Below are 27,703 nucleotides of genomic sequence, written 5' to 3' on the forward strand. Positions count from 1 at the left end.
GCGGGGAGCCCGTCTGCGCGCCGCAGCGCCGTCCCGCCCAGCGAGCGAGCCCGAGCAGGCAGACGCGCGGCCGGCGGTCTGGGGGCGCGCCGCCTCCCGGCCTCCAAAATGTGAAGCGAGGAGGGCGGAGACGCAGAGACGGCCCTCCGGGCGCCCTCGCCGCCCTCCGGCAGCCGCGCCGCTTCCCGTTCCCCGCCCGGCGAGGCCGCGCCGACCCCGCGGGCCGCGGCCCGAGCAGAGAAGCCGCCGAGCCCCCGCGTTCCCCGTCTCGCTCCAACTCGGCTTCCGCTCGGAGCGGGTTCGCGGCCCGGACGCGGCGGGACAGGGCCCCGGACGGCGCGTCCGGCCTGGCCCGCGGCTCCTCGCCCGGACAAGTTTGAACAATGATCACAGTCAACCCCGATGGGAAGATAATGGTCAGAAGATGCCTGGTCACCCTGAGACCCTTTCGGTAAAGTTCTCCCCCGGTTGGCGCGGGGAGGTCTTTTTCTCCGGGGGGCGCGGGGTAGGGGCGCGCGAGGTCTGTCCCCGCGAGGGTTCGTGTCCGGTGGCAGAGGGGGCGGTTCGTGCGCCCACCCCTGGCGACGGCGGTGGGGCTGGGGGGAGGTATGGTGCTCGGGGTTCGGGCGCGTGGGGGGGCGGTGAGTAATTCTGGGACTTGTCCCGAGTTGGGCTAGTTTGGAAAGGACTCCGAGTGCGAAGGTGGGAACGAGGGCCGGTGGCACCCAGGTTGTGGTCCTGGGCTTGGAAGTCGCCCAGCCGGGGCGCGCCTTCCCTGCTCCTCGGGGTCCCGCCTCTCGTCGCCTGGCGTCAAAGTTGGGGCGCCGCACCTCGGGTCGGCCCGCCCACCCCGTCCCGCTGTGCCACCCCTTCCCTACCCCCTTCGTCGAGCACTCCGTTTCTCGCCGCGGGGTGCGGGCTGTCTCCAACGGGGGGATCCCCGAGATTGGGGCAAGGAGCCTCTCTGATGGGGATTCGACCCCATCCCCCCATGTAGGTGGTGGAGAGGCGGGGGCAGGGGCGACGCTGCGCTGTGGGGGCGGCAGGAGCCCGAGATGTGGCGGGAGCGCGGAGGCAGGATGGAGGCGGAGACCGGTCCCTTCACTCAACCTCCGGCGGCCAAGGCCAGGCAGGGCGGGGGGCTGTGCGGCCGGGCAGGCTCCGCTGGCTCCACCGCGGAGGCCTCCAGGAGTGCTACCTCGCTGCCCGCTTGGGGAGTGGGGCACCGCGAGTGGGGGACGGAGGGGACAGAGGGAGCGGCCACAGGTGAGGGAAAGAGCCCTTGAGACTCCCGAGGCTCATGCTGTGGGAGGTGCTGAATTCGAGCCCCTCGTCCTGAGGCCTCCCAGGGACCCCCGATGTCCCGCCCTTCTCCTGACCAGGGGACCTTTGTTCACGTGGCGTCCGCCTCCCCTGCAGTCCAGCCCCTCCATCGGCCAGGTCTGTCGTTGGGTGCTGACCCACCGACGTCTGGAGGGTGCGAGAGGACCACAGGGCCAGTGGACTCTGCGGGCAGGCATTGACCCGGCCAATGGGAGGGACTCAGGAGCCCCCGACAGACACGTTTCCTATGGGAGGTGGGCAAGTCTGGAAGGGGCCTTGCTCCTCTGGGAAGTCCTGTGATCTCTCGCTGACCCACACCGTGGAGAGGGTCCTCACCCCTTCTCATCCCCCCATGTCCATCCTGCCGTCCAGGCTGCAGAAAGCCCAGCCGCAGATCTGAGCTTTAGCTGGACATTTCTGAGGGCAGTTGATGCCCTGGTGGGACTCCAGCACCACGGACAGCGCCTGCGCCCCAGCGGGTCCCTTTGGGGTCCTGCCCTGATTGGCAGGCTCTGGGGTGGCATAGGCCCCTCTCCCCACAAGTTGTCCAGCTTCACCTCAGGGTCTCCCTAGGCCAGAGGCCCACAGACTGCAGTGGGGTCTTTGGGGGGGGGCAGGCGACAGGCCTCTGACCATATCACCGCTGCTTGCCACCCTCAAGGGCAGGCTGGACTAGCCCCAGGTGCAGATGAGGCGTGCTGGGAACACCAGGCTCTGGGCTGAAGGCTGAGGCACCTTCTTGCAGCAGGTCTTGGGACGCTGGCAGCTGGTGTTCCCAGCTCTAAGTGTGACCCCATCGCTGGGGAAGGGAATGGGGGAAGGGAGGGATGAGTCCCTTGGGGGACCCGTCCTTGTCCTCAGGCTGGGAGGACAGACAGCTGATTTCCACAGGACCTTCCTGGGTGTGTGACCCCCTCCTCTTATACTGTCCCTCTGGCTGCTGTCCTGAGACCAGCCTGGCTTCGCTTTGGGGACCCTCAGGCCTGAGCCCCACCCTGGGATTGGTGGGATTCCATGAGGGGTCCCAGAAGAGGAGGGAGCGCTGTCCCTGTGCCGTCCCCCCCACCCGTCACCTCCTGGAGGGAGCTCCCGGTCCCCTCTCTGCTTTTGGATTCTGCACCTTCTCCGACTTAATCTCTAACGAGCTGCCTTTCAATATGTGTAGGGAATTTTGTTGGGCTTTTATTTTCTTCCACAATTATGTGTTTTCTTTAATGGACCAGAGTTTAATTAAATACTGCTCTGCCAGTTTCAAACAGTGAAGATTAAAATGCATAAGGCAAGTCTTGCACCGAGAGACAGGCACACTGGGGCTGGAGGTCTCTGGTGTGCCGGGGGGCTCCCTGAGAGGTGGGGTTCCTCTCCCTGACGGGGGTGGGTGAGGCTTGCCCTTCCAGCTCTGCCAGCTCATCAAGGTCTCTGATCGATTGAAAGTCCCAGAACAGCTGCCGTCTCCGGCCACTCCAACAGTATGCCGGGGAGCTCCGTTCTCCGGTTTGGGGCCCGGGGTCTAGTACAGAAGCAGCCGAGTCTGGGGCTGCGGACTTGATGGGGGCTGCCTACCACCCCCACCCCGCTGCTGGGGCTGCACGAGTGCCTGGCACCTGGTGGACGATCAGTAGCTACAGACTGACGCCATGGACAACAGTCCCTTTCTGGCCCGCTCCCCCGACCACGGTGACAGTACCCGCCATGTGACGCCCACAAGCAGGTGCCGATGCACTCTGACCGGTCCAGGGCTCCGGCCGACAGCCTACTGTGTGCCTGCCTGGTGGAGACGTGCATCAGGGAGAGTCTGGGCACAGGAGGCGACCTCACGGCCCTGCCCTTCTAGATCTTGCCATCTGGTAGTGACGGGGCACCCCCCTCCCCCCTGCCCATGCCAAGGAGGTGTTCCAGCATCCCATGACTGGGGGCTGCGGCCAGGGCTGTGCACACCGGTGCCGGCAGGCCCGGTGACTGACAGGACCTGGGTGGGTGGCATCGGGAGGGGGTTCCTGCTGACTCCTTCCTCACCAGCGGCACCTGGAGAGCTGGTGACAGCAGTGCTTGCCCCGCCCCCAGAGTGTCTGATTCAGGATGGGGTGGGGGTCCGTTCTCAAGAATTGACACTTCCAGCCCTTCTGAAGGGATGCCCAGGCTGCTGCTCCAGGGACCCCACTCGGAGGGCCTCTGTTAGCGAGGCTCGGACCTCACGCCCCGGTGCCCGTCCTTGTCCGTCACGGTCGGGGAGCCGCTGCGCCTCGTCCTTGTGGGGGGGCTGTCTGTCTCCTGCCCCGATGAGAGATGTGCCTTCGCTCAGCCCTTGACCTTCCGTTCTCCCCCTCACCGGCCCCGGTCACTCAGTCCCTGTGGGAGCCCTCATGGGACAGGGATACGTGCTGACCGCCCTGTTGCTCTCCGCAGGCTTTTTGTCCTGGGCATTGGCTTCTTCTCGCTCTGCTTCCTGATGACGTCTCTGGGAGGCCAGTTCTCAGCCCGGCGCCCCGGGGACTCCCCGTTCACCATCCGCACAGAAGGTAACCCACTGGGGAAAGGGGTGTCCGAGGCGGTACAGGCGCGTGTGGGTGAGGGCGGGAGGCCCTTGAGCCCGGCATGGCCCATGGCCCTCTGGCGCCTGTCCCAGGCATCCTGGCCACCTCGTCACTGGATGTGTGAGTAGACAAGGGCCTTGGCTTGGGCTGCGTGACCTTGTGTGCTGCCTTGGCTTCCGACTTGGCCATGGTCATCGGGGCCCCTCTCGCCTGGGCTCTCGGGCCCGGGTCTCCCAGGCACCAGAAAAGGCTGCCTATGTGGCTTCTTTGGTGGGAGGGCCTGACCATGATACTGGCCTCTCTGGGGTCCATGTACTCTGCCTTTGGTCTGGGCTGTGGCCCCAGGGGGCAGAAGACAGGCTCTCCGTGGGCTCTCGCGCCTCATTTCTGGGCCCGTTGGATGCCGTCTGGGTCCCTACGGCTCTGCCCACGCGGCACTTGCAAGGCCGTGGAATGGAGTGTCCGAGCAGGGTGGTGGGGACCAGGTGGCCCTGGTTGGTGCCCTGGCTCATTGTCTACCAGCTGTGCGCCATTGGCCTCGTCACTGCCCTCTCCTACAAGGGAGGAAAGCAACGCCCGTCCTCAGGGCTAGATCCACTGAGCTCACCTGCAGGAGCCATGACGGGGCCACGACCCAGGCGACCTCTGGCTGAAGGCGGCCCTGTGCCCTTCATCCTGGGAGGTGTCCACTGCATGTCGCAGGGCCTCTCTGGTCGACCGTGGGGAAGGGGGGCACGGGAGTGGGGAAACTGAGGCAAGCGAGGTTTCTGGAACTGTCCAGGGCTGGCTCGGTGGGCTTCCCCTGCCCCCCTGGGAAGTCTCTCTTTGACATCCACCCTCTCAAACCCCCGGGCTCAGCTGACTGGCTCCCCCATTTCAGGTGACGACTATACCCTCCTGTAGAAAGGTTGTGCTCCACGGGGTGCTCGGGGGGCATCGCTGTGCCCTGTGTCTCCACATCACAGTCGCTCCTCCGTCTCACACGCAACCCTGCAAACTTGCAAAGGTGAACTCCTGCAGGAAGTTTGCGTCTGTTAGTCGTTCCGGCCTGAGTGTGAGTTAGCCGAGGCCACCCCGCCACGCGCAGTCCCTGAGCCTTCGTGTCCCCCGATGGACGGGGACAGCAGCGCCCGCTTCCCCAGCACTGCCTCGGGGACACGTTCAGAGAGCTCACTCGAGGGGCCCCGAGCAGCGTCCAGGCTCTGTAAATACTTCCTGGAGGGGCTGAATGTGGGGCGGGGGACATTGCAGAAAAGGGCGAAGGACCGAGGGGGAGCTGGGACTTCCAAGAAGAGACACATGAAGGTTGGGGCGGAAAGGGCGGCCGAGCCTGCTGTGAAGGTGCCTGGAGGGCAGGCTTAGGGGGCACCCAGGGGGTCCTGAGGGGTGGGATGTGGGGAGTGATGCTGTAGCTCCCTGGGGGTCATCTCTGCAGAGGGGACAGCTCTGTCTCTGGGGGCTGCTATATATCAGGGGCTTGAGGGAGGTCCAGAAAGGTCAGGGGTAGAGGTCAGGGGCCGGGGGAGGAGGGTGCATGGCTGGGTGTGTGGGTTCTTCCGCTCACCTCCCTGAGAGGTTGGGGCCCACACTGGCCGAGCCCTGCACTCTTCAGTTTGCCTGGTAGGTGAGGTGGGAGCCCGGCTCCAGCCTAAAAGCTTTGTGTCTCAGGGGTGGACAGAGCCACAGAGGGAGGAGGACTTGGCCGAGGCCGCGCAGCCGGATGCAAGGCATTTGTGTGTGTGCCTGTGTGTGTGCTTGAACTTGCTGCTGGAGTGTAACAGGCGCACGCCGAACACGGCTGTGCCCCTGGCAACCCCGATGGAGAAGCAGGACAGGCCCCACCCCCAGAAGGCCCTCGTGAGGTCAGGACCCTGCTCTAGTGGCGCCGGGAGCTTTGCCGGTTTGGGGACTCTGAGAGTGGAGCCATACGGCGGCGTCCTCTGCGTGTGCCCTGTCCTCTGGTATCCCGTCGCCGAGGTTTGCGGTCTCGGGGTGGAGTTGGCATCGTTGTCACTGCTGTGCAGCATTCTGTGGTGAGAACACGCCATGGCGCAGGGTCCCTGCTCCTGTCGGGGGCGCTCGGGGCTTCCCGGTGGGGCTTCTGTGAGTGGTGCTGCTTTGGACGTTCTGGTACCCGCCAGGTGGACACGTGCCGGCGTGTGTGCCGGGTGCCTCAGGAGTGGGGTTGCCGGGGCTCTTGTTGGAAGCGGAATGCCTGCAATATGGAACTAAAGGCCTGAAGGAGGTCATGGTCAAGGGGGGGCCCTCTGAGAACCCCAAAGAACTGACCCTGATTCGCTGCATATCCCAGTTCTCGTTGACCCCCCGTTTCTTTCATGACCTTGGATTAAGTTCTCTTGGAGAGATGCAAAGCAGGGACTTACTCGGAAGAGCCCCAAGTTTATCTTGTGGGTTTAAAGTCTTGGTCCTGCAAGAGACACCCCAACCCCTGCCTGGGGGGCAGCTCTGGCCTGAACCTTGGAGCCCAGTGGGGAGGGCGTGGGCGGGGCAGGGGGGCCGGTTTACTCAAGGAGTCTGTGCTCAGCCCCGGGGAGACTCAGGAAACGGAAACACACATCTGGAAGATAAGTCCTTGCTTCGGCCAACAAAACCTTCTGAGCACAGATGGAGAAGCTGTCTGCTGCCTGTCAAGGCTGAGGGCAGTGGGGTCCCACAGGGAGGGCCCGACAGCCGAAAGGACGTGGCCAGGAGGCACAGCGGTTATGGAAAAGGAGAGGAGACCCCACCGCAGCCCCTGTGGACCGAGGCCTCCCCGGAAGGTTCTGGGTTCACCTGTGGGCCAGTTTATATTTTAAGACAGATACACTCTGTATTCTGCACACTTTCTTGAGACTTGGGGAGGAGGAGGCTGAAGGGAGACGCATAACTCGGAGGAGGTGTAACCCAATTCTGTCTCACAGCAGCGGCCGGCTGGGGCCCCGGGGGCGGATTCCGTGTGTGCTCCCTCTCCAGCACAGTCCCTCCCCGCTGCCTCACTGCCTCTTCCTCCGCTGCCCTTCCCTGTCCTGGGGAGGAACTCTGAGGCCTCCTTTCCAGTGCTGCTGCGGCCCCCCAGGGCACGTGGGGCTGCCCTGGTTCCCTGGCTTGTCTAGAGGAAGTAGAGGCCTGAGTCTGTGTCCGGGGGTGGGGGGCACAGGTCCGCAGGCTGCAGGCCCTTGGTTCCGCCGAACACATTGCCCTGAGTTTCTGCTGGGGCAGACCTCCGGGCCCAGCCCAGCTTGCTCTTGGCTGCCCCTGACCCTGAGCCTCAGCACCAGAGGGCTGTGGGGCACCCCCTCTCAGAGGCTGGCAATGGAGGGGCGCGTCCAGGCCTGGGGCCTGCCCCTGTGTCCTCCGTCGTCCGGAGCCCAGAGCCCCCGTGGCCTCGGCTGGGTTCCGAGGTGGCCCTGTGCCGAGACAAACGTGCTCAGACCTCCAGCTGCGTGGACAGCTCCCACATCGGGTGCGGGGAGGTCTGCCTGTCTGTCTATTCAGGTGCCGGCCCCTTCAGTTTCCAGGAAGCGGAGGAAAGGGCGGGGTGGGGACGAGAGAGGGGGAGGAGGGAGAATGGGAGAGACAGAAAGAGGGCACCTGTCTGGGGAGGGCGGGGCCTCGGTGGGCAGGAAACCCGGTCTGTCAGTGCGGGGAGCCATTGTCTCTCTCCTGCCCCACTTGCTTTATTTGTATGAAAATGTGGAGGGAACACGTGTGAGACCTCAGATGTGTCACCGGGGCCTCACATGAAGTCCTTTTCAGTGTAGCTGATGCTGAGCAGAGAGGTGGCCCTGGGCAAGCCAAGTCAGGAGCGTGCTCTGCTGACAGTCCCGGCTGGTGGTGGCATTCAGGGGCGCATCGCGTGGGGAGGGTGGTGGTAAAGCCAGCTTCTCTCCCAGGGACCCACCCCCGGCCTTGTCCTGGGCAGAAAATGTAGGGGGCTGCCTGTGAGGTGTCAGAAGTTTCCGGAGTCCTGCGCCCCCCTGCCGACGAGGGCCCCTGGGTCCCCGCAGCTGGGGAGGCGGCTGGGGTCCTGGTCCAGTGTGACAGAGGCAGCCTTGCAGACCCATCTGCGGGTGAGGGGCCCTGGCTCCGCAGCCAACCGTAAGCCTCATCTTCCGGAATCACTCCTTCTGTTGACGTGTTGAAGACCTGGCTTCCCCCTTCCTGTGCAGGGTGGTCCAGAACCCAGGTGCCTCCGAGGGACTTATGGTCCCTGGTCACCTCTTGCTCTGGTCTGCTCTGTTGAATTATCCTGTTCAGCGTCTCCCTTCCTGCCTCCTCTGCCCCCGACACTGACCCAGAGGGAAGGGCACCCTGTTCCCCCTTAGTGCCCCTGCCATGCAGAGGTGGGGCGGTGGGCCGGGGCTCGGATCACAGCTCAGCAAAGCGAGCAGATGACACCCTGTCTTGCGTCCTTACCTTTCAGTGCCCCCTGGCCGTCCCCACCCTGTCAGCCCCTCTGGCCGCCCGGCCACTTGCCCCTGTGCATCGCTCTCTCTCCTGGTCTCCCAGGCTGCACGGGGCACCCCAGTCTTCCTGCCTTCTCTCCGCCTCACTGCTGCACGCAGCCGGCTCCACTGGGGCCCAGCCAGGGCTTGAGCAGGCCGAAGCGGAGCTCTGTCCCTTGGGGGATCCTGCCAGCCCCTCAGGAACAGTCCTTTCCTGTCCTGTCTCCCTGATCTCCGCAGGCAGTCAGGGAAGATGCGGGCCTGTAGAAGTCAGCCCTCCGTTTTACAGGAGGGGAAACTGAGGCCCAGAGAAGGCAAGTGACCTGCCCATCCTGTCTATGTCCATTCTCTCCGATGCCCAACCTCACCCTCTGTCAGCCTGTCTGTCTGCCCTTCCTCCTCTTCCCCACCCCTGGCCCCTCCCCCCATTCACTCGGGTTCTTGCTCTGGAGCCAGGACCCTGGCTCTTTAAGGAGACTGCGACGCTTCCCTGCTCTGGATTTGGTGCCTGCTGGCACGGCCAGGGCCTGAGAGGGGGCCTCCTCTGCTCCCCATGGCCTCCTTCCAACCACAGGCGGGCTCAGTGGGCAGGGGACCCAGCCAGGAGGTGACTTGGTGTGGAAACCGGTGGTGTCCGCTGGGTTGGGCCCAGAACTAGGGGGCTTGAGGGACAAGCTAAGCAGAAGTGTCACAGGGAGCTCCGAGATGGGAAGCCTCCGTGGGGTCCCCCTCCTCAGCCCAGTCCCAACCTGGGAGCAGAGGAGACTAGCCCCTCTGACCCCTCTTTCTGCTCCTCTCTGCCTCCTGTCCCCAGGGGCCGGCTGTGCTCCCTCCCTCCCCCCCTCCTCACACTGCAGCATTGAGCTGCAGATGGGGTCTGGGGCTTTTCCTCGGGCCGCCGGTGGGCGGCAACTCTCCCTCAGCCACACAGAGTGGGGGGAGCGGCAGAGGCAGGTGAGAGCCCAGGGGTCTGTCTCCCTGCCCCTCCCAGCCCACTGGGCCCCACCCTTCCTTTGCCCAGAGGCAGTAACTGTTGGTGTCATGCCCCCGGGCCCTCCCCGTGCCCACGCCGCCTGTGGGCTGCCCTGCGGCTCTTTGTCCAGGGGCTTCCCTGCCCCCCCACGAGAGTCCCGGAGCATGGCTATCCTGGGAGTGACCCTGAAGCGGTGACTGGCGGGAGATGGTGTCACACCACCCAGCTCCCTCGTCCCCACCGGGAGGACGTTAAGTCGGGTCCTCCATCTGCTGGTTTCCCAGCTTGGTGACACCCCCCTTGGGGCTGTCTCCCCTGCCCTGTGTCACTTCGCCCCTCCCCCACCGGGCTTTCCTTCACCACCCAAATAAATGACCTTTGTTTTGGGCTCTGCTTCTGAGGAGCCCAACCTCAGGTGCCCCCCTGCCCCTCCCTTGAAGCCCCAGAAACACTGGGGGGGTCCATGGACTCAGCTCATTGAGAGATTCAGTGCCCGGTCCTTGGGGCCCGCGGGGAGCCGAGCTGGGGGCAGTGCTGGAAACCAAGCACCCAGGGCCCGTTTGGAGGGGCTGAGTGAACCCTCCCAGAGTCGTCATTAAGGAGGCATGTGCGGCACCGATGACGGGGACAGTTAGAAAGGAAACTGCGGAGAGCCTCCGTCTGGTTAATGGGATCTGGGTGAAGCACCTCGTTTTCATTGAATGTCACTCTTCACAAGGTCTCCCCTGCACCTCAGCCTTGGTGCTGGTCCTTGGGAGCCGGAAGACCAGCTCGAGAGTCAGGACAAATTCAGGGTGGTCTTCCACGGCAGGGTCCAGGGTAGGGGCGGGCCCCGAACCCCTCGGACACGGGCCTGCAGCCTCCCCTGTGTGTGTGAGCCATGTGGGGAGCGAGCAGTGCAGGATCCGGGGCTCCACACCCTGGAGATTCGAACAGACAGGTGGAGAGCAGGGCCCGAGAATACAGAATTTAACAGTCTGCCCCGGTGGGCGATTCGGGGTGGGGGGGGGTGAATGGTTCACCAGTTTAGAGCCCGATCCAGAAGTTCTGTCTGGAGCTTGGTGGAAGGGGGCTTTGAGTCCCCGTCCCACTCCTGGGCCTTCTCTGTCACCTTGAAGACCTGAGGGTACGTCTCCGGCTTGATTTCCTAGGCTGCCAAACCGAGGCCCAGAAAGATTAAAGGGTTGTCCGGGGGCGCCCCGCTGGGAGGGAGCAGGGTTGGTTCTCTGCTCTCTGGATTCCTGTCCTGCAGGCGAGGGGTGGCCAGACTCCCTTTCCTGACCCCTCCCCCTCTTCCTGGGAAGACAGGAGTGGGCTGGGGGCGGAGCCACCCTGGCCTGGAGACCAGGTGGCCTCAGGCAGCCTCTGGGCTGCTGGGGCCTCACCTGATTATGGCCACGCCCTGTCCACAGTGACCGGTGGGCTGGAGTCCCGAGGTGTCCTCCGCAAGATGAGCGACCTACTGGAGCTGATGCTGAAACGCATGGACGCGTTGGCCCGGCTGGAGAACCGCAGCGAGCTGCACCGGGCTGCCAGCCATGGGCACTTTGCCCTGGACAGGTAAGGGGGCATGGAGTGGGGGAGGGGTGGCGCCCCGGGGGTGTGGCCCTCCTGGGGCCCAGCGGGGGTGTGTCGGTCATCCCGGGGTGATGCTGGAGAAACCGGCAAGAATGCAGAGAGCTGCACGGTAACTCGAGCTGGACCGCTGTTCCGCCCACCCCCCCCCCACCCCCCCCCCACCCCCCCCCCCCGTCAGAGCTAGGAACATCCTGTCGCTGTGGTGGCCTGTCTGTCTCTCCTCCTCTGTAATAACACATCACAGGTGAGAGCTGAAGGGTCCTTTACCTGCTTCCCCCTGGAGACAAGTACCTTCCCGTCACCTTTCAGTCCATTGCAGGCGCGTTCCCACCTGCGTTTCGCACGCCTACGTGTTATAAATGCACAGTGTGTGGTTCTCACACGTCCTCCATAGGTGGCAGTTCGCAGCTCTGTCCGTTCTGAGGGGCGCGCATGGGTGTCCCTGTGGACTGCGATTGGCCATCTGTCCACCAGTGGACTGCACCATCTTTGCCAAAAAGGATTTTTGGGTTTATTCGTTCTAAGTATCCGCCGCTGAGGCCCGAACGCTCAGAGATTCCCGAAGTTTGCGTGGCTGTCCCCTACACCTCAGCGGTGTCCCCAGGAACCCGGGGGTGCACGTCCGAATTGTCTGTCATCAGTGTGTCCGTGGTCTCCGGACCCCAGAGAACCGAGTCAGGGTGTCCCGATTGGGGGTCCTGGCCTCCCCACCTCCCCTCGCTGATGCAGCTGTGGGGGAAGGCGCTTAGGCCCTGCTGTCTCAGGGAGACCTGTTAGGTATTGGGGTCCTTTGTGAGGTGGGTTTGCTCAGTGTGTTCTGGCTGCTGAAGAATTAGTTGGAAACCCACACTTTGACACAGTTTAGGAAAAGCTATACCTCAGCCAGTGTGATTTGCTAAAAGTGTTCTCCTGCTAAATAATACGTTTGAAATTCACACGTTGAGACAATTTGCCGAAAAGCTCTATCTCAGCCAATGCGTGTGATAAAAAAGCCAAGCTCCAGACGTTTCCGGAGGAAGAGGCTGCTACTCCTGATGGGAAGGCGGCAGGTTTGAGGGGCGAGGGAACTTCCTGGGGGGCTTGTCTCGGGCGGTGGCAACACGAATGGATCTCACTCGCCCGCCGGAATCACGGAGGGTCCCGGGGGGCCTGCACTGGCGTCAGTCACATGCTGTCCAGATGGTCTCAGTGACACCGTGCTCTCTCACAGCTGCGTCCTGCAGGCAGCCACCAGGGTGGGAACAGCGGGCAGGCGTGTGTTCCAAGAGCGGGGGGTGGGGTGAGGCCCGGGTCCAGCTCTCAGGCCAGCTGTGGCCATGTCCTCGATGACCTCCTCCAACAAGGGGGGGACTGAGGCTCAGAGGAGTTCAGGAAGCCGCTCCCAGGTGCAGGCTGTGCAGGGGCTGGGCCAGCTGGCTCCAGAGCCCACCTTTCCAACCACGAGCTCAGCAAGCGTGCAGCTCGCGTGGGTTCGTTCTTAACCCTTTGGCAAGACTTTCCATACCAGTGAATGCACAGCCCAGGAAGAAAGCCCTTTGTTGCACCTTTGCTCTGGTTTCTTTGGTTTGGAAAATGTAGCCAGTAAAATGACAGCCAGCAGCCTGGTGTCCTGCGTGTTACTGGGCGCCCAGCACAGTGCCGGCTGCCGGTGGGGGCCTGCACCCACAGGAAACTGGGCCCCTGGCGGGCTCCACGGCTGTGTGCTGGGCCCCCATTCGACGCTGCCCCACTCTTCAGGCCCAAGCATCTGACTGCATGAACTAAGGAGATCCCCTCACGAAATACATACTGGCCCTACTAAGTGCCAGGCGCTGTGACCGGTGTTGGGGACACAGTGATGTTCTTTACCCTCATTCCTGTGGGGAGACAGGCAGGAACCGAGAAGAAGAAATCAGTGAGGTGATGTCAGACCCTGACCCCCGCTCTGAAGGATTGGGGGGTCGCCTAGGAAAGGGCTATTCAAACAGGGGGTCTGGGAAGACCCTTCTGAGTTGGGATATCAGAGCTTGATTTGGAAGGAAGGAGAGGAAGGAACCAGCCACGGGGGCAGAGTTGAGGTAGGGAGAGCAGCAAGCGCAGGCGCCCTGGGGTGGGACCCCGCCGGTTGGCACGGTGGAGGTAAAGGCCAGCACGGCAGCCTGCAGGAGAGGCCAGCAGGCAGGTGGCCCGGGCTGTGGCAGCCCCACTTGGCCTCGTTGGGACACTGTTTTCAGGGCGGTGGGAGGTTGTTGGAGAGCTTGAAGCCAGGATCTGGCTTCTTTTTTTTAAGAAAGATCCCGACTGCTGTGGGAGGAATGGCTCAAGGACTTGGGGAAGGAGGCAGAGGGGCCAGTGGGGGCGATGGGAGACAGTGGCGAAAGTCGTGGGCTCCCCTGGAGTTCCCCCAGGGCATGAGACCATTTTCTTCTCCGTGTACCCAGGTCGATTTGCTCTGATGCTGCTGCTGTCCCCTGCGACCCAGCCTTTCATTGCCTCTCTTGTCCCTCCCACTCTCCTGTCTGCCCCCAGCTGTGTGGCTGCCCTTCTGGGCTGCGGATCCAGCCCTGTCCACAGATCTGTTCCCCAGGGCGAGGGCAGAGGACACAGCTGGCTCCCTGCTGAGTGTCCTGCGGTGGGCAGACAGTGGGGCCACTGTTGCGGGCACATTGCCTGTGTCTCTGGATTTCTTCCAGTTCCTGCTTGTCCCTCCCTCCCCTGCCCTTCCTCCTCCTGGGGCAGCACACGCCACCTCCCAGCTCCGACTGGGGAAGAAGCCACCACGCTTTACAACCAACAGGGCTCATCAAGCCCCACAGGAAGGGCTGTGCATCTCAGGAGCCGTGTTGCTACTCTGGCTTCAGAGACAGAAGCGGAGGGTGTGTCCAGGGCTGTGGGTGCTGCTTGCTCCCTGCTCCCCGTGTGGTAGCCATGTGCCGCCTCGGGGACTCTGGGCGCCCTGGGCACTGGCTGCAGTGGGTGCTGCATTGTTGCACCGTGACCTGGTCATGGCACCCTGGGGACCCACCTTAGGGAAAGAATCTTAGCTTCAGAAACGGCTCTTTGAAGTTGTGGTCACTGTGGCCTTTATAATAGTGTTAGCGAGTTCGAGCAACAGTTTCCGGGCCCGCTCCTACTTCCGGCACCTCTGCTCAGGGGGCTCAGGCCGCCATCGGGAAGTGCGTGGACGGGGAAACACGAGGATTTTCACGGCTGGGGGAAAATGCAAAAAAAGCAGGTATGCGATTATAAATAGAGTCGGACCGCATGGCGTGTAAAACTCGGTAAAATTAAAATACTGCAGAAAAGATGGCAGAAAGGAGATACATCAAAATTCTTGTCTGTGGGTAACGAGATGAGGGGCTTTCCCCTCCCCATAAAAAACTTGTTTTAAAAAGCAGCTTTATTCAAAAACTCAGAAATGCTTCTGGACACCCCAGCTTTGGGGGCCACGGGGCCTGGAAGCACAGCCTCCCTGGGGTGTGTGTGTGAGTCGGGGCTGAGGGCAGGGCAGGGGACACTCTCTCTGCTAAGAAAACTTCGGGCTCAGTTTTAAAAGACACACCTCATTTCTCTCAGCACCGGGGCCGGCCCAGCCCCGGGTGTGCCCCTCCTTAATGCGACAGCCCTGTGGTGAACTACCGGGGCGCTTGTCCGCCTCCAGGGCTGGAGAGAGGCCAGGCTACCGGGCGGGCGGGCGGCTGGGCGAGGTCAGTCCATCCTCCAGGGTGGACACGTATCACGTGTGACAGTAACTGTGAACGTGTGTGACAGTAACTGTGAACGTGTCTGACATCCCAGACAAAGACACAGGTCCGTCCGGAAGTCAGGCCTAAAACCAAACGAGTCAGAAACCAACAGCAAAAGTGAAGGAAGGCGAGTCAGGGACACAGACGCGGAGAGTGTGGACGGCAGCGTCGGCGTCCGGCCAGAAAAATCGGGGGTGAAGCACGTTGAATGGGGCAAAGGGTGTGGGAACAGTGTCAGCCTCACCCGCGGTAAGAATTCCACTCCCAGGAAAACAGTCTGACTCCCCAACCGGCACGGTCGCGTTCATTGCACAACTTTTGTCGCTGCAGGTGCAGCCAGGTCGTCACATCTGTGCACACGACGCTATTCAGACAGCTGGAGAAGGGTCGGTACAGTGTGCACACCCATGGCACCCCTAAAAACATAACCCCTGAGAGTCATATTAAAAATACTTAATGAATCGGCCCGGCTGGGGTGGCTCCGCTGGTTGGAGCGTCGTCCCGTAACCGAAAGGCTGCAGGTTTGCTTCCGGCTCGGGGCACATGCCTGGGTTGCGGCTTCGATCCCAGGTCCCAGAGCCCCGGTCCACACACGTACAGGAGGCAACTGATGGATGCTTCTCTCGCGCGCCGCTGTTTCTCTCTCTCCCTTCCTCTCTCTCTAAAAGTAACGAAAGAAATGTCCTCAGGTGAGGGTTAAACAAATCAGTAGGAGAGGCGAAATGCAAGGCATATTCAACGAGATCTCGGTGTGTCTTAAATAAAAGGCACATATGACATGTTAAAAACATCCTCCAGGAGAAAGCTGGGTCCTGGGCTGGAGATGGGGGTGGGTGTTCTGTCCCCCAGCCCGGTTTCAGCACCCTGCTTCTGCCTCATTCACAGGCACCCATCCCTTCCCCACGTGGTGAGGTCCCACCCAGTGCCCCTCCAGCCCCGTTCTGTCAGCAGTGGGAAGGCACCTGTTGTCTGCCATCTCTCTATATAGGCATATTTCTTGGTCCTCTGGCCTGGGGAGGGGCTGGCAGATCCGGGGTCACCTGTTCAGAGTCCCCCCACCCCCAGCCTCAGGGGCGCTGAGAAAGGAGCAGTAAGAGTGCAGGGAAGGCTGGACACGAGGGTGGGGGCTCCCCGTGTCCCGTATGGTGCGTGTGAGGGGAGACAGACAGACAGACGGACCAGGGGGAACGCAAATCCCGCCTGCGGCGCTCCGTTTCTGGCTGTGCCTGGTTGTGCCTCCCGGTCCGTGTGTCTGCAGGCACCCGTGTGCAGGAGTCTCTGTGTTTTTAAAGCAAAGCGCCCGGTTTCCTAATAAAATAACAACTCCCAGCAAGCACGCTGGCCAGCTGTGCAGAAATCGATGCCCTGTTAATTGAATGCAGCCCTCATAAATCATGGGAGGAGCTCGGAATTCAACCTCCTTCCCCGGGCATCCTGGACCACTCTCCACCGAGCCAGGGGAATGGAGGCTGGAATTGCTGATTGCCTTGAGGGGTCGGGAGGACAGGTCGGAGCCTCAGGGGAGCTCTTGGAGCTGGTGTTGGAAGGAGAAGTGGCCACTGGTCACAGGAAGGAGCCAGAGTTCCCTGCTCAGCCCTGGCCCCTGGCCCTGAGTTGGGAGCAAAGCGTCCTGTGGCCAGAGGGAGGCCTGTGGTGTTGGCTGACTCTCTGGGGGGTCCCAGGGCAGCGCCCAGATGCTGGTTACTCCAGGTCAGCCTTGGGGCCAGCTGGCTGTAGGGGGGCGCTTGTGGTCTGTGGGATGCTCGGGCAAGGGAACTTCGAATACCAGGGATACGTAGACCGCGCCCAGGCTGGCACCAGGTGAGAGTGGGCGGCCCAGAGCCTGGACTGGCCTTTTACTTTCTTAGTCAGAAGTGATGGTTGCGGTGGAATTTCTGGTGCTTAGTAGGTGTGCAGAAAACACCCAGGCCCAGGGCTCACGTGCCGAGTGCGTCTGACTGCTCTGCGGAGGCAGAGGGACAAGCAAGGGCTGGCGGGGGGGGGGGGGGGGGGGGGTGTTGATGGGACTTAGTTTCATCTTCCCTGGGCGGGGCTGCAGGTGTGTGAGGCCCTGTCTAGCTCGGAGGTCCTGGGCTCTGGGCCTGCTCGCTCCTGAACCGGGCCGGTTCTCCAGGCCCCAGCGACCCCAAGGAGGGCAGTGTGAAGGGTGCAGCACACCGATGGGGTGGCTCCGTCAGGCAGGGCAGGTAAGAGCTCCTGGGGTGCGGGTGCACCTGTCAGCCCCCTTCCCATGGGGCAGGGACTGCAGTGGCCTCCTCAGGAGGTGCCAGCAGATCCCAGGCCATCGCTCCCCTCTGCCCCCCACCCAGGGCTGTTTGCAGACCCTCATGCCTCGGTCTGTCTGACATGGGCCCCTGTGGGCACCCCTCCCTGACCGGCTCTGAGGCTTCATTCACGCAGCCCCGCCAGGAGCCCGCTGGTTCAAGCTCTTCTGCGTTGACCACCTTCTGCTTTTCAAATGCACGCACCAAAGATGAAAAAGGGAAGGAATGAAAATAAGCGACGGGCGGGAAGATTGAAGGGCTCTCCGTCCTCTGCGCTGGTGGAAGGCAGATGGGGGCACGCTGGGCAGCGGGCGAAGGGCAGACGGCACCCTCCCGGGTCCCCCCTACCTGGGCAGACAGAATTCCAGGTTTCTACCCCGCTAACAGGCTCTGCACAGTTAGGACGGATGTTGCCAGGGAAACTCCTTCTGCCATAATTTTTTCTGCCTTTACCATCTGCTGTTGGCTGTTATCCCAGTAGAAACAGTACCGAGGGTCCCACCCCATGACGTCACTTCACAGAGTGGGGAAGGCCTGCGGTCTTTTGCTCAGTCATGGCCTTGGTCCTGCTGTCCTGCCGCTGGGCCCCCCAGCAGGCACAGATGGGCAGCCTGTTGACCTGAGACGATCCGCTGTGCCCAGTGTTCTGTTGGTGGCACCAGGCTGCTTCCCGGGCCGAGGACACGGGACCGGGGCCCTTGTAGGGGCTGTGACCTCTGCATGTGTCAGGGGCTGTGAAAAGGGGTCACAATGTGGGGAGAGGAACTGGGACGGGCATGAGAGGAGCTTGGGGAGGGAGCATGTCCGATGGCTGTTTTACTGTCGTCATTCGCGGTGTTTTTCCCCTGTCCTCCCCACAGTCCGGGACAAGCCGTGCCTCCCCAGGCCACGGCAGGACTTCAGGGCCCATCCTCTGGGGAAAATGTCAAACGTGGTGTGAGTTTCCTAGGGCTGCTGTGACAAAGCACCGCACCCGGAGTGTGGCCCCGCAGTTCCTGCGGCCGGGAGGCTGAGGTTGGGGGGTCCACAGGGCGTCCGCAGGGCCGCGCTCCCCTCGAAGGCTTTGGGGAAGGGTCTGCTTCAGGCTCCTTTCCTGGCTTCTGGTAGTTTCTCGGCTCATTCCACCAGTCTTCCCCGGCCTGCTCGCTGTGATCCCCCTCTTTACAAGGACACCGGGAACTGGAATCGGGGCTCACCCTGCTCCAGTATGACCTCACGTTCACATCACTAATTCTATCAGAAATGGCCCTATTCTCAAATAAGCTTGCTTAAAAATTAAAAAGGAATACATTTATTGATTTTAGGGAGAGGAAAAGAGAGAGGGACAAAGACAGGCATCGATGTGAGAGAGAAACACGGATTGGTTGCCTCTCGCACGTGGCCGGACCGGGGCTCAAACCCACAACCCAGGCCTGTGCCCTGACCAGGAATCGAACCCTGACCCTTTTAGTGTACGGGATGATGCTCCAACCCACTGAGCCACCCAGCCGGGGCCAAACAAGGTTACATTGTAAGGTACTGGGGGGTTAGGATGTATAAATTAGGAGGGCACAATTGAACCAATAGCAAAATTATATTTTATAACTATGTTGCTAGAAAAACAAATATATTATTAACATTACATTTAAAATATGTCTTTGACCTTCACCTTTTCCCGACTTTTAAAGAAATGAAAACACTTCCATGGACCCCTGAAAGCACTGTGGGTCCCGGTACCACACCTCCTGGGCCTGATGGAGAAGTCAGCCCGGCCGCCACCCTGACCCCACGGTGACCCCACCACGGCCCTGGGTTCCCATGTGCCCCATCGGCTGGAGGCGGCTGCAGGCTGCCACCCCAATCCACACCCCGATTTTCTTCTCCCAGGTCACGGACGTGCTGGGGTCTGAGGTCTCACAGCATCTCCTTTTATCATCATTAAAAATAAAGTTCCTGGGAGACAGGAGCCTAATCATATGTTATTTGCAAACAGAAAGTGCGCACAAACGCTAGGTCCAGTATAATAACAGTGACGCCGAGATTCTGTTCTGAACAAGTTGAACTTGCCCAGTCAGACAGATGCCGTCTGCACTATTTAAAGCCAGAGCTCGCGCTGTGTTTGGTGCAAAAATGCTCGTCGGGTGAAAATCGCTGAATCTCCGGCATTTGTTGAGTGCCTACTACATCCTGAGCATTGTACATTCGGCCTGGTGTCTAACCCTTACAGCCACCCTGTGAGGTGGTTGAGATGCTTCAGGTGTTATAGGAACCGACCCCTGAATTCAGAGAGGTTAGGGAACTTGCCTGAGGTCCCAGAGCTGTCCAGGGGAATCAGGATTCGAATCAAGGGCCTCTGACTCTGAGGCCCCCGTTCTTCCCAAGAAGTCTCTGAATGATGTGGGGTCACCAACCCAGGGCTTGAGAAGTCCAGGCCCGTTCCTCACCCCCTGCCCCCAGCGGTTCTTCATCTTCAGCGAGAGGAGCACAGGGCAGAGAGAAGTTCAGGGGCGGGTAGGGGAGGAGGAAGGGAGATTCACTTTCTGTGACAGATCAAAAACCATTTCCTTTCAATTCTGCAGATGGTGATTGTGAGGGTATCCTGGGCCCAATAAGGACACGTTCTGAGGTTCCAGGTGGCTGTGGATTTGGGGGGACACTACTCAACCCAACACAGAGATGGAGCCCTGGGCGTGAGGCCTGTGCCGGGCAGCGTCAAGCTCCACTTACAAAAGGTCATTCCCATCCTTAAGGACTCAGGATCCCCTGGACGTTTAAGCCGGATGCTCACAATCACATCCTGGGGCGTGTGGGGGCTCAGAGAAGGGGCCCAGCTCCCGAAGGGTGGCTGGAACGGAGCCTCGGGGGAAGGCGCCTTCAGGAAGTGGGGTGGGCCCCTTCCAGTGTCTCTAAGGCCCTGGCAGAAGCTCGGGCTGGTGGTCCCTGGCTCTGGTTGGAAGTCGGGAAGGGCACCTGGCCCTTCCTCGCCCCAACCCTGACCCAGCAGCTGTCTGGCCCTCTGCCCTGGGGCCCCCTCCTTCAGTCACCTAAATAATCCTTCCTGTCAGAGGAGTGTCCGTCCTGTCTCTGTGATGGTGGGGACACAGTCCCGCCACCCTTGGAGCTTTTTTCGGCAATCCGAGGACGTCAGGGTCAGCCCGCACCTTCGCTGGCTGACCCAGATGTTCTCAGTGGGTTCAGATCAGCCCCGACCGGGTGAACGTTGGTTCCCAAGGGGCAGGACTCTCATACTTACGACAATGGCCTGTGGTCCTCCACGGGCCCAGCATGTGAACAGACAAGCAGAATATCCATGGGGTTGACGTGCCGAGGCGGGGAGAGTGAGTGGGGGGAAAAGGCTCCCCAGGGTGGTGATAATGCAAACAGGCTGGGAATGCCCGGTCAACTGAAATTCCTTCTGCTGCAGCTGCGACCAGCCCACGGCCCGAGCATCAATGTGGGCTCAGCGCACGGTCAGGGCTTGCTTCACCGGGCGCTGCGGGTCGGGGCTGTTCTCGGCTCTGTTCTGACCGAGGAGGACGCTGAGGCTCAGAGAGGGCGGGCGACTTGCCCAGGGTCACACAGCCCATGAAAGGCGAGGCGGGCCTCCAGCTCGCCTCCTTGTGTGTGGCTGTGAACTGAAGATGCCCCTTCCTCACAGCATCTGAAGAAACACCCTCGCTCCTTCCTGCCTGGGGGCCTTCCAAGCAGAAGCACTTGTCTTTTAAACTCCTCATCTGGAGTCTCGTGGGAGACCCTTGTGGGTTCAGTCGTCTTCCAGAAAGACATAGTGAAGTCCTATCCCCCGTGCCTGTGAGCGGGATCTTATTTGGAGACAGGGTGTTTGCAGATGCGACCCAGTTATGATGAGGCTGGGCTGGGAGTGGGCAGGCCCTCGTCCTATCCCGGGCGTCCGTATGAGAAGAGGAAATGTGGGCACACAGGGAGGCCAAGTGACCACAGAGACAGAGGGGAGCAATTCGGCCACAGCCAGGGAGCTCCGAGGACTGCGTGGCCCCACCAGGAGTGGGAGCGAGGCCTAGAACAGATCCTTCCCCGGAGCCTGCAGGAGGGACGGGCCCTGCCTGACCTTGACCTCACACTCCTGGCCTTCCTTGGTGGGCAAGGTCACCCTCCCGGAAGGGGAGGGGAGGGGGTTTTCCAGCACCAAGAGCCTGGGTTGGAAAGATCCTCCTCCACGTAATTCCAGTTCTGTGTGGCCATGAAGACCCAGTTCCTGTACAGGGATAAACGGAGCTTAAGCCTGGCCTTGAAGCCAGAGGACAAAGCGAGAATCAAGAAAATGGAATTAGCGTGCGCAGAACAGCAAGCAGCTTCCCAGAGAGAGGCCCCAGGGTCGTCCGGGGCTGAGCCCCCGGGTCAGCAGAGAGCCCGCTGTCTCTCTAGGAGTGTTTGCGAGGAGATAAATGTGGTGTGTGATGTCTCCTAAACCTCCAAGCTCAGTGGTAGTCAGCACAAGGAAATAAATTCTCCCCAAGTACAGGCCACGCGAGTATTGGGGTAGGGGGAGCCCCTTGGCATTCGTGGCAGAAAATACAGTTCAGATCCTGGGAGGAATCCATTCTCGGAACCCAACAATAATTTACCAGAGGTTTAGCAGCCGGCAGGTCCCCAGGCTGCTTTGGGTGGAATTTATGTTGGCGTGATATTGTCCTTCTGGGAAGAAATAGAGAAACAGTCGGGGCAGCTGGCCGTGTTGGGATGAGGGCCTCTGCCACCCGGAGGCTCCTGGACTGGCCCTCTCCCAGGTCTGGGATGGAGTTTCCCAGCTGCCTCAGCCTCGGCCCGGCCCTGGGACACAGGGGCCCACGGGCTCCGCCTGTGCACCGTGGGTAGTAGCCCCTGCAGCCAGTGGGGGCGGCAGACGGCTCTGCTTCCTGCCAGGCTTTATCTGTTGCTGCGTTTCCACTCAGTGCAGGGGGGCGGGATCCCTGCAGTCCCTCCGCTCTGCTCGCTGGCCAGAGACCCTCCTGGGAAGGCCCCTGGGCAGGTCCTGCCTCTCAGCCTCGGTTTCTCCCAGTAGGTTGCCCCCTGGGGCTGGCCTCATGGAGCGGATCCAGGCCATCGCCCAGAACGTCTCGGACATTGCCGTGAAGGTGGACCAGATCCTGCGGCACAGCCTACTCCTGCACAGCAAGGGTGGGGGCCGGGGCACCTCTGCACCCCCAGGGGCCAGTGTACTGGATGGGACATCTGGGGAGGGGCCCTGGCTTCTCCCACAGTAGCTCCCCAGGCTCTCAGCAGGGCAATGCTGGGTTCTCACACCCCAGCTTGGCATGAGGTGCTGAGGACAGCGGAGGCCCCTGGAGACTCAGGCGGCCCCTCCACTCCCCTTGATGTGGGAGCGGCAGTCTGGGCTGCAGCCCAACCTCGGCCCCCTGAAAAGGTGGGGGTACATTTGGGTGGGGGCGTGAGGTCTGCCCATCCAGGCAGCTAGTCCATAGTCATTCAAGACAGCTCACTGGGTCTGCAACCCCTAAGGAGAGTGGGGAGGTGGCAGGGGGACAGCCCAGGCCTGGCAGGTGGCCTTTCAGGTGGCCTTTCAGGTGAGAAAACTCGGGCTGCAGGCTGTGCTAGCTCTCACCTGTCCCCTCCCACCCCTACCAGCCACTCCTCTGTCTTCGGGCTCTGTCCCTGTCCCAGACCCAGGTCCTCAGCAAGGTGACCTTCTCTCCCTAGTGTCCGAAGGCCGGCGGGACCAGTGTGAGGCACCCAGTGACCCCAAGTTCCCTGACTGCTCAGGGAAGGTGGAGGTGAGGCCTGGGGCTGTGGATGGGACCAGTGGTGACCAGAAAGGGGGATCCTCCATGGGGGCCGTACCCCAGACGAGCTCAGGAGTGCCACTGCTGGTCGCAGCCCTCTAGGAAGTCTCTGCCAGGCCCCTGACCCTGACCCTGACCCCCTAACCCCGGCACCAGCTGGTGGAGGCCAGCCTCAGGGAAACTGCTTCTCTGCCTGGCCCACCAATGGTGTTCAGTACTTTTTTTTTTAACATCTTATTTTTTTAGTTATTTAGAGAGAGGAGAAGGAAAGGAGAAACATCAAGGTGTAGTTGCCCCTCACGTGTCCCTAACCGGGGACCTGGCCTGCAACCCAGGGATGTACCCTGACTGGGAATCGAACTGGCAACCCTTTGGTTTGCAGGCCCACGCTCAATCCACTGAACCAGACGAGCCAGGGCTCATTTTCAGTACTTTTTTATAGCAAACGAACTTTATACTTTATTAAATTTACACGTGCTGCCTCCAGCAGCCTGATTCCCAACAAACTTGGACACGGGATGGACTTAGTCTCTCTCCTCGTCCCTCGTGGTCTACCAGCTGGACCGAGAGCCCCTCAGGCCCCACCTCCTGGGACCTTCGGCTGCTCGAAGCCTGGTTGTTGCGGGCCAGCATGCGGCTGTGAAAGCCAGCTCCTCACTGGTTCTTTAATCCCAAAAAGGGTGGGGCGGCGGCACTGCAGACCCTTCCTTGGGGACCACAAAGTGTCGCTGTGGGTGGGTCCTGCCCTAGCCCCAGCCCTTGCCTCCTCGGAGGCTGCTCCTGACCTTGCTGCAGGCGAATCCAGCCAGACGCCGAGCTGCTGCACCTCCCACAGGGTCCTGCCCTGGCCTTGTTTCCCCAGGGCCTCCTCTTTCTGGGCCCGGAGGATGGTGGTCCAGCTGGCCTGCCCTGAGGTTCTTGGTGGCCAGAACAGGGGCTGGTAGGCCCCAGAGGCCCCATCCTGGGGGACGGCAGGAGCCCTAGGGTCATGCAGGCAGGGGAAACGCTGAGGGGGTGGGCGGGCTGCACGGGCTCCCTGGCCCAGGCTGGTGTCTTCACAGTGGATGCGTGCACGCTGGACCTCGGACCCCTGCTATGCCTTCTTCGGGGTGGACGGCACCGAGTGCTCCTTCCTCATCTACCTCAGTGAGGTCGAGTGGTTCTGCCCCCCGCTGCCCTGGAGGAACCAGACGGCCACCCAGATGGCCCCCAGAGCCCTCCCCAAAGTCCAGGTAGGCCTGGGAGGTGGGGGGCCAGTGAGGGGTTGGTGGACTGCTCCAGGTGGACATCCCCTTGCCCCTGGTACAGTGAGGCTGGCCAGCTCTGCCTGGTGGGTAGGCTGGTCCTGACCCACCCTGCAGAGTGCCCGTCTCCCTCCTGGGGATGCTGCAGAGCCGGGCCTGCTTGAGGGATGGCAGAGATCCTGGAGGTGCCCCCTTAACAGACTAGAACAGCAGCAGTGATAGCTGGCACTTCTCAAAGACTCCTTGTGCCTGACACTTTGTCTGTCCCTGAGCCTCCCCTCTGTCCTCACGAGAGCACTGAGCTGGTTCAAGGCGTAGTTGCTCCGGCTCCACCGGAAGGCGGCCTGGCCTCCCTGGCTTTCAAGCTGCTGCCCTGACCACTAGCCTCCCTGCCTCCTGGGAGCACCTGGGATCCCTGGGCACTGTCACTGCCGCGCACCTCCTCGAGGGCTCGGCACAGGCCGGCTTGGCTGCAGGGATCCCCACTGTGGGTGCCGGCGGACCTCCTGGAAAGGGCGAGGAGGCTACAGCAGGCCCCAGCCTCGCACGGAGGGTGGCAGCCCCTGCCCCTGGGGCGGCAGGTGCTGGCAGTGGCACAGCTGCAGGTCTCAGAGTTCGAGAACCTGGGACTGGACCTCCCTCCAGGCAGTTTTCCGGAGCAACCTGTCCCACCTCCTGGAGCTGATGGGCAGCGGGAAGGAATCTCTAATATTCATGAAGAAGCGGACCAGGCAGCTCACGGCCCAGTGGGCAATGGCCGCCCAGCGCCTGGCGAGGAAGCTGGGGGGCACCCACAGGGACCAGAAGCAGGTACTTGATCCTCTCTGTGCATTCAAGGAGCTGAGCTCAGAGGGCTTAGGAGGTGAGCCCACAGCCCCAGGGTCCCAAGTGACCACTGGTCTACCCTCGAAAGAGTTTTATGGAATTTATTTGAATTTGGGCCAGAAGGGGGAGGGGAGGCAAAGACAGGCTAGAGGCAGGTGGTGGCCCTGGGCCCTTTCAGATTTGGGAAAGAAAGATAAGTTACCCCGCCCCTTAAAGATCCTGCCTCCTGCAGACGACTAGTTCTCATTGGGTGGAAATGTCATGGCATTTGTCTGGGATGTTGGGGACGATGGGGCCTGTTTTGGGAGGGCTCATTGGTCCGTCCGTCCGTCCATCCACCCATCCAATAAGTACTTACCTGACTCTCACATCGCCCTGTCTGTTTCTTTCAGAGCCCCTCTCATTTCATGAAATTCTCTCTTGTCTGTGTTCACTGTTGTCTCCTCTTCCATCCGGAACGTAAGCACCACGAGAGCAGGACGTGACTGCTGTGTTCGCCGGTGCCCGGTGCCGGTGCGGTCACTCTGCCTCTTGGTCCCCCTGCTGTGCCAGGAAGCGCCCGCCCAGGCCCAGCTCGGGGACAGTGTCTGCTGCTGGCCAGGTCTCCCCAGGGTGGCAGGGCCGAGTGCTGCCGCTCCTCTGTGCTGACCGCCTGTGCCCCCGCAGATCCTCGTCCACATCGGCTTCCTGACGGAGGAGTCTGGGGACGTGTTCAGCCCGCGGGTGCTGAAGGGCGGGCCCCTGGGGGAGATGGTGCAGTGGGCGGACATCCTGGCTGCTCTGTACGTCCTGGGCCACGGCCTGCGGATCACAGTGTCCCTGAAGGAGCTGCAGAGGTGAGTGCTGGGGACGGGGAGCCCCTGTCCCAGGAGCCCCAGCTCCACGTGCTCAGTCTGACTCCCACCCCCCTACCCCACACCCCTGTGGGGACTCCTGGTCACAGTTGAGATGCACCGAGGGGGCGTATTTTCACTGAGCTGTCCATGCTGTCGAATTCTCCCTCTCTGGGCTGCCAGGTGCCCTGGAGTTTGTGCTCGGGGGCTGATGGGCATTGGCTTCTGGAACTGAGCCTTGTCGTGGGGGTGGGGTCCCCTCGGCCTGCCATCCTGGTATTCTTGGAGCAGCCTGAAGGTTCTCTTCTGGAGCTGGGCTCCTCCTCCCTGGGCCTATCCGGGAGCTGGAGGCCCGTAAGCCCAGGAGGGTGGTGGGTGGGCCGGCGATGCCTGTGCTCGCCTCTCCAGGGTCCCTCTGAGGCCGCTGGAGGCGGGAGACCGACCGGTGATTGGAGGGGTGGGGCTGCGTGTATGCGCATTACTGTGATTAGGTTTATTTCTACCTTCTAGATCTGCGAGATGTAGAAATACGCACGATTTTTCTTCTTTTGTTTACCACTGTCTATTATTTGGTACCTCCGAAAATACCTGTGACATATGAAGCACAAGGATAGAGGGGCATTCTGTGGCCTCGCCACCCGCCATGCGGAAGAGTGTTACCAGGGTCCGGGTGGCCCAGGTCATCTGCTCTCGCCTGTCCCTCTGCCACCCTGGAGGGGACCTGCAACTTGGATTTTGTGTTTGTCACTCCTTTGCTTTTAAGAAAAAAGTTGGTTATTTTAACACACTCATGTATCCATAAATAATGTATGGTTTGGTTGTGTTCTGGTTTGGTCTGGAGCTTTGTAAAGATGGCGGCCACTGTGGGTCATCTCCGAGACTTGCCTTCCTTGCCCAGTGCTCCATCCCGTGGTTCATCCACGTTGTCACAAGGAGCTCCGGGCGTTTGTGTCACTGCTACGAAGAGACCAGTCCTGCCTGGCTGCAGAGGGTTTGCCCCGGTTTCAGAAGTCATTCTGGCCGGTGCTGCGGGGGACACTCTGGTACACATTGCCTGGTGCACCAGAGTCGGTATTGCTCTTGGATGTGAACTTCGGTGAATGTTTTCGAGACGTAGGGTGTGTGAAAACTCAACTCTTCTCCAGGCGATTGCGCTAATTCAGTCCCACTCGAGTGGCTCCCAGTGGGCCGCCTCTTGCCCACCCTCAGTGTCATGAGGCTCCCTGACGGAGGGTCCTGGTGACAAAGGAGGACAGGCATCTGCTGTATGTTTGTCCGTCCTCCCTTCCTCTCGAAGAGATGCCCGCGGGTGTCACCCACCCACTTCCCTGCTGGGTTGTTGTTTCCTTGTGGAGTTGTAGGGGTTCTTGATACATGCTGGGGATAAACCCTGCGTGAGTGATGTGTGTTTAAAGCTCTTCTAATTTGTGGATTGTCTTGGTGATTTCTTTATTTTATTTTTTTATCCTTATCCAAGGACATGCTCGTTGATTTTAGGGAGAAGGGAAAGGAGGGAGGGAGAGAGAGAGAGAGAGAGAGAGAGAGAAACATCGATTGGTTGCCTCTCGTACACACCCCGACTGGGGACTGGACCTGAAACCCAGATATGTGCCCTGACTGGGAATTGAACCAGCGACCCTTTGGTTTATAAGATGATGCTCCCACTGACTCAGCCACACCAGCCAGGGCAAGGACTTCATTTTAACATAATCAGAATTGTCCATCTTCTCCTTTATGGTTGAGGAATTTGTGCTTGGTGGATTTCTTTTCCCCTTTTATGGGCACTTGGTGGGGAGCGGTCCACCCTTGCCCCAGGGCACACCTAAGCATGCCGGGCGTTGTTGGCCTGGGGACTGACTTTTCATCAGGCCACGCAGTTCCTTGTGGGTGGTTTTCAGGTGAGAGTGCAATTCCTTTGCAGAGCCTGCCCCCATCTTGGTGGTCTGTTGGTTCTTGGTGTCTCTCAGGTTGGCATTTCTTCCTGGCGGCAAAGCCGCTGCTCAGAAGCACAGTCGTGTTGGGGAGAGGAGGCTGCTGCTGGGGACAGAGCCATCAACAGTCTTGGGTCAGGAGTCTGCCAGTCCCTCGGGTAGACCTGCTCGTGACCTCATGAGTCCCAGGGGAGGCACCGGGACTAGCCCTGTCGAGCGGGGGCTGGAGGCCGAGGCTGGGCTGTGCC

At 61.2% G+C, this 27,703-nt stretch overlaps 1 protein-coding gene across 3 annotated transcripts in view; it reads left to right on the plus strand.

Moving 5' to 3' along the window:
* MGAT5B (alpha-1,6-mannosylglycoprotein 6-beta-N-acetylglucosaminyltransferase B) overlaps nt 1-27,703 on the plus strand; it is a 55,966-nt gene continuing 28,263 nt past the window's right edge. The window contains exons 1-8 of one of the 3 annotated variants that reach the window (XM_053912027.1): nt 1-451; nt 3,730-3,842; nt 10,688-10,835; nt 21,884-21,999; nt 22,540-22,613; nt 23,684-23,854; nt 24,512-24,676; nt 25,358-25,527. In XM_053912027.1, coding sequence (XP_053768002.1) covers nt 384-451; nt 3,730-3,842; nt 10,688-10,835; nt 21,884-21,999; nt 22,540-22,613; nt 23,684-23,854; nt 24,512-24,676; nt 25,358-25,527 — 1,025 coding nt within the window. In that variant the 5' untranslated portion in view covers nt 1-383. Of the gene's footprint in view, nt 452-3,729; nt 3,843-10,687; nt 10,836-19,421; nt 19,575-21,883; nt 22,000-22,539; nt 22,614-23,683; nt 23,855-24,511; nt 24,677-25,357; nt 25,528-27,703 lie in introns of those variants that run through there. The other 2 variants (XM_024553942.4, XM_045190323.2) reach the window with 2 other exon arrangements.

The sequence above is a fragment of the Desmodus rotundus genome, chromosome 9 (genome assembly GCF_022682495.2).
Source record: "Desmodus rotundus isolate HL8 chromosome 9, HLdesRot8A.1, whole genome shotgun sequence".
Taxonomy (NCBI): Eukaryota; Metazoa; Chordata; class Mammalia; order Chiroptera; family Phyllostomidae; genus Desmodus; species Desmodus rotundus.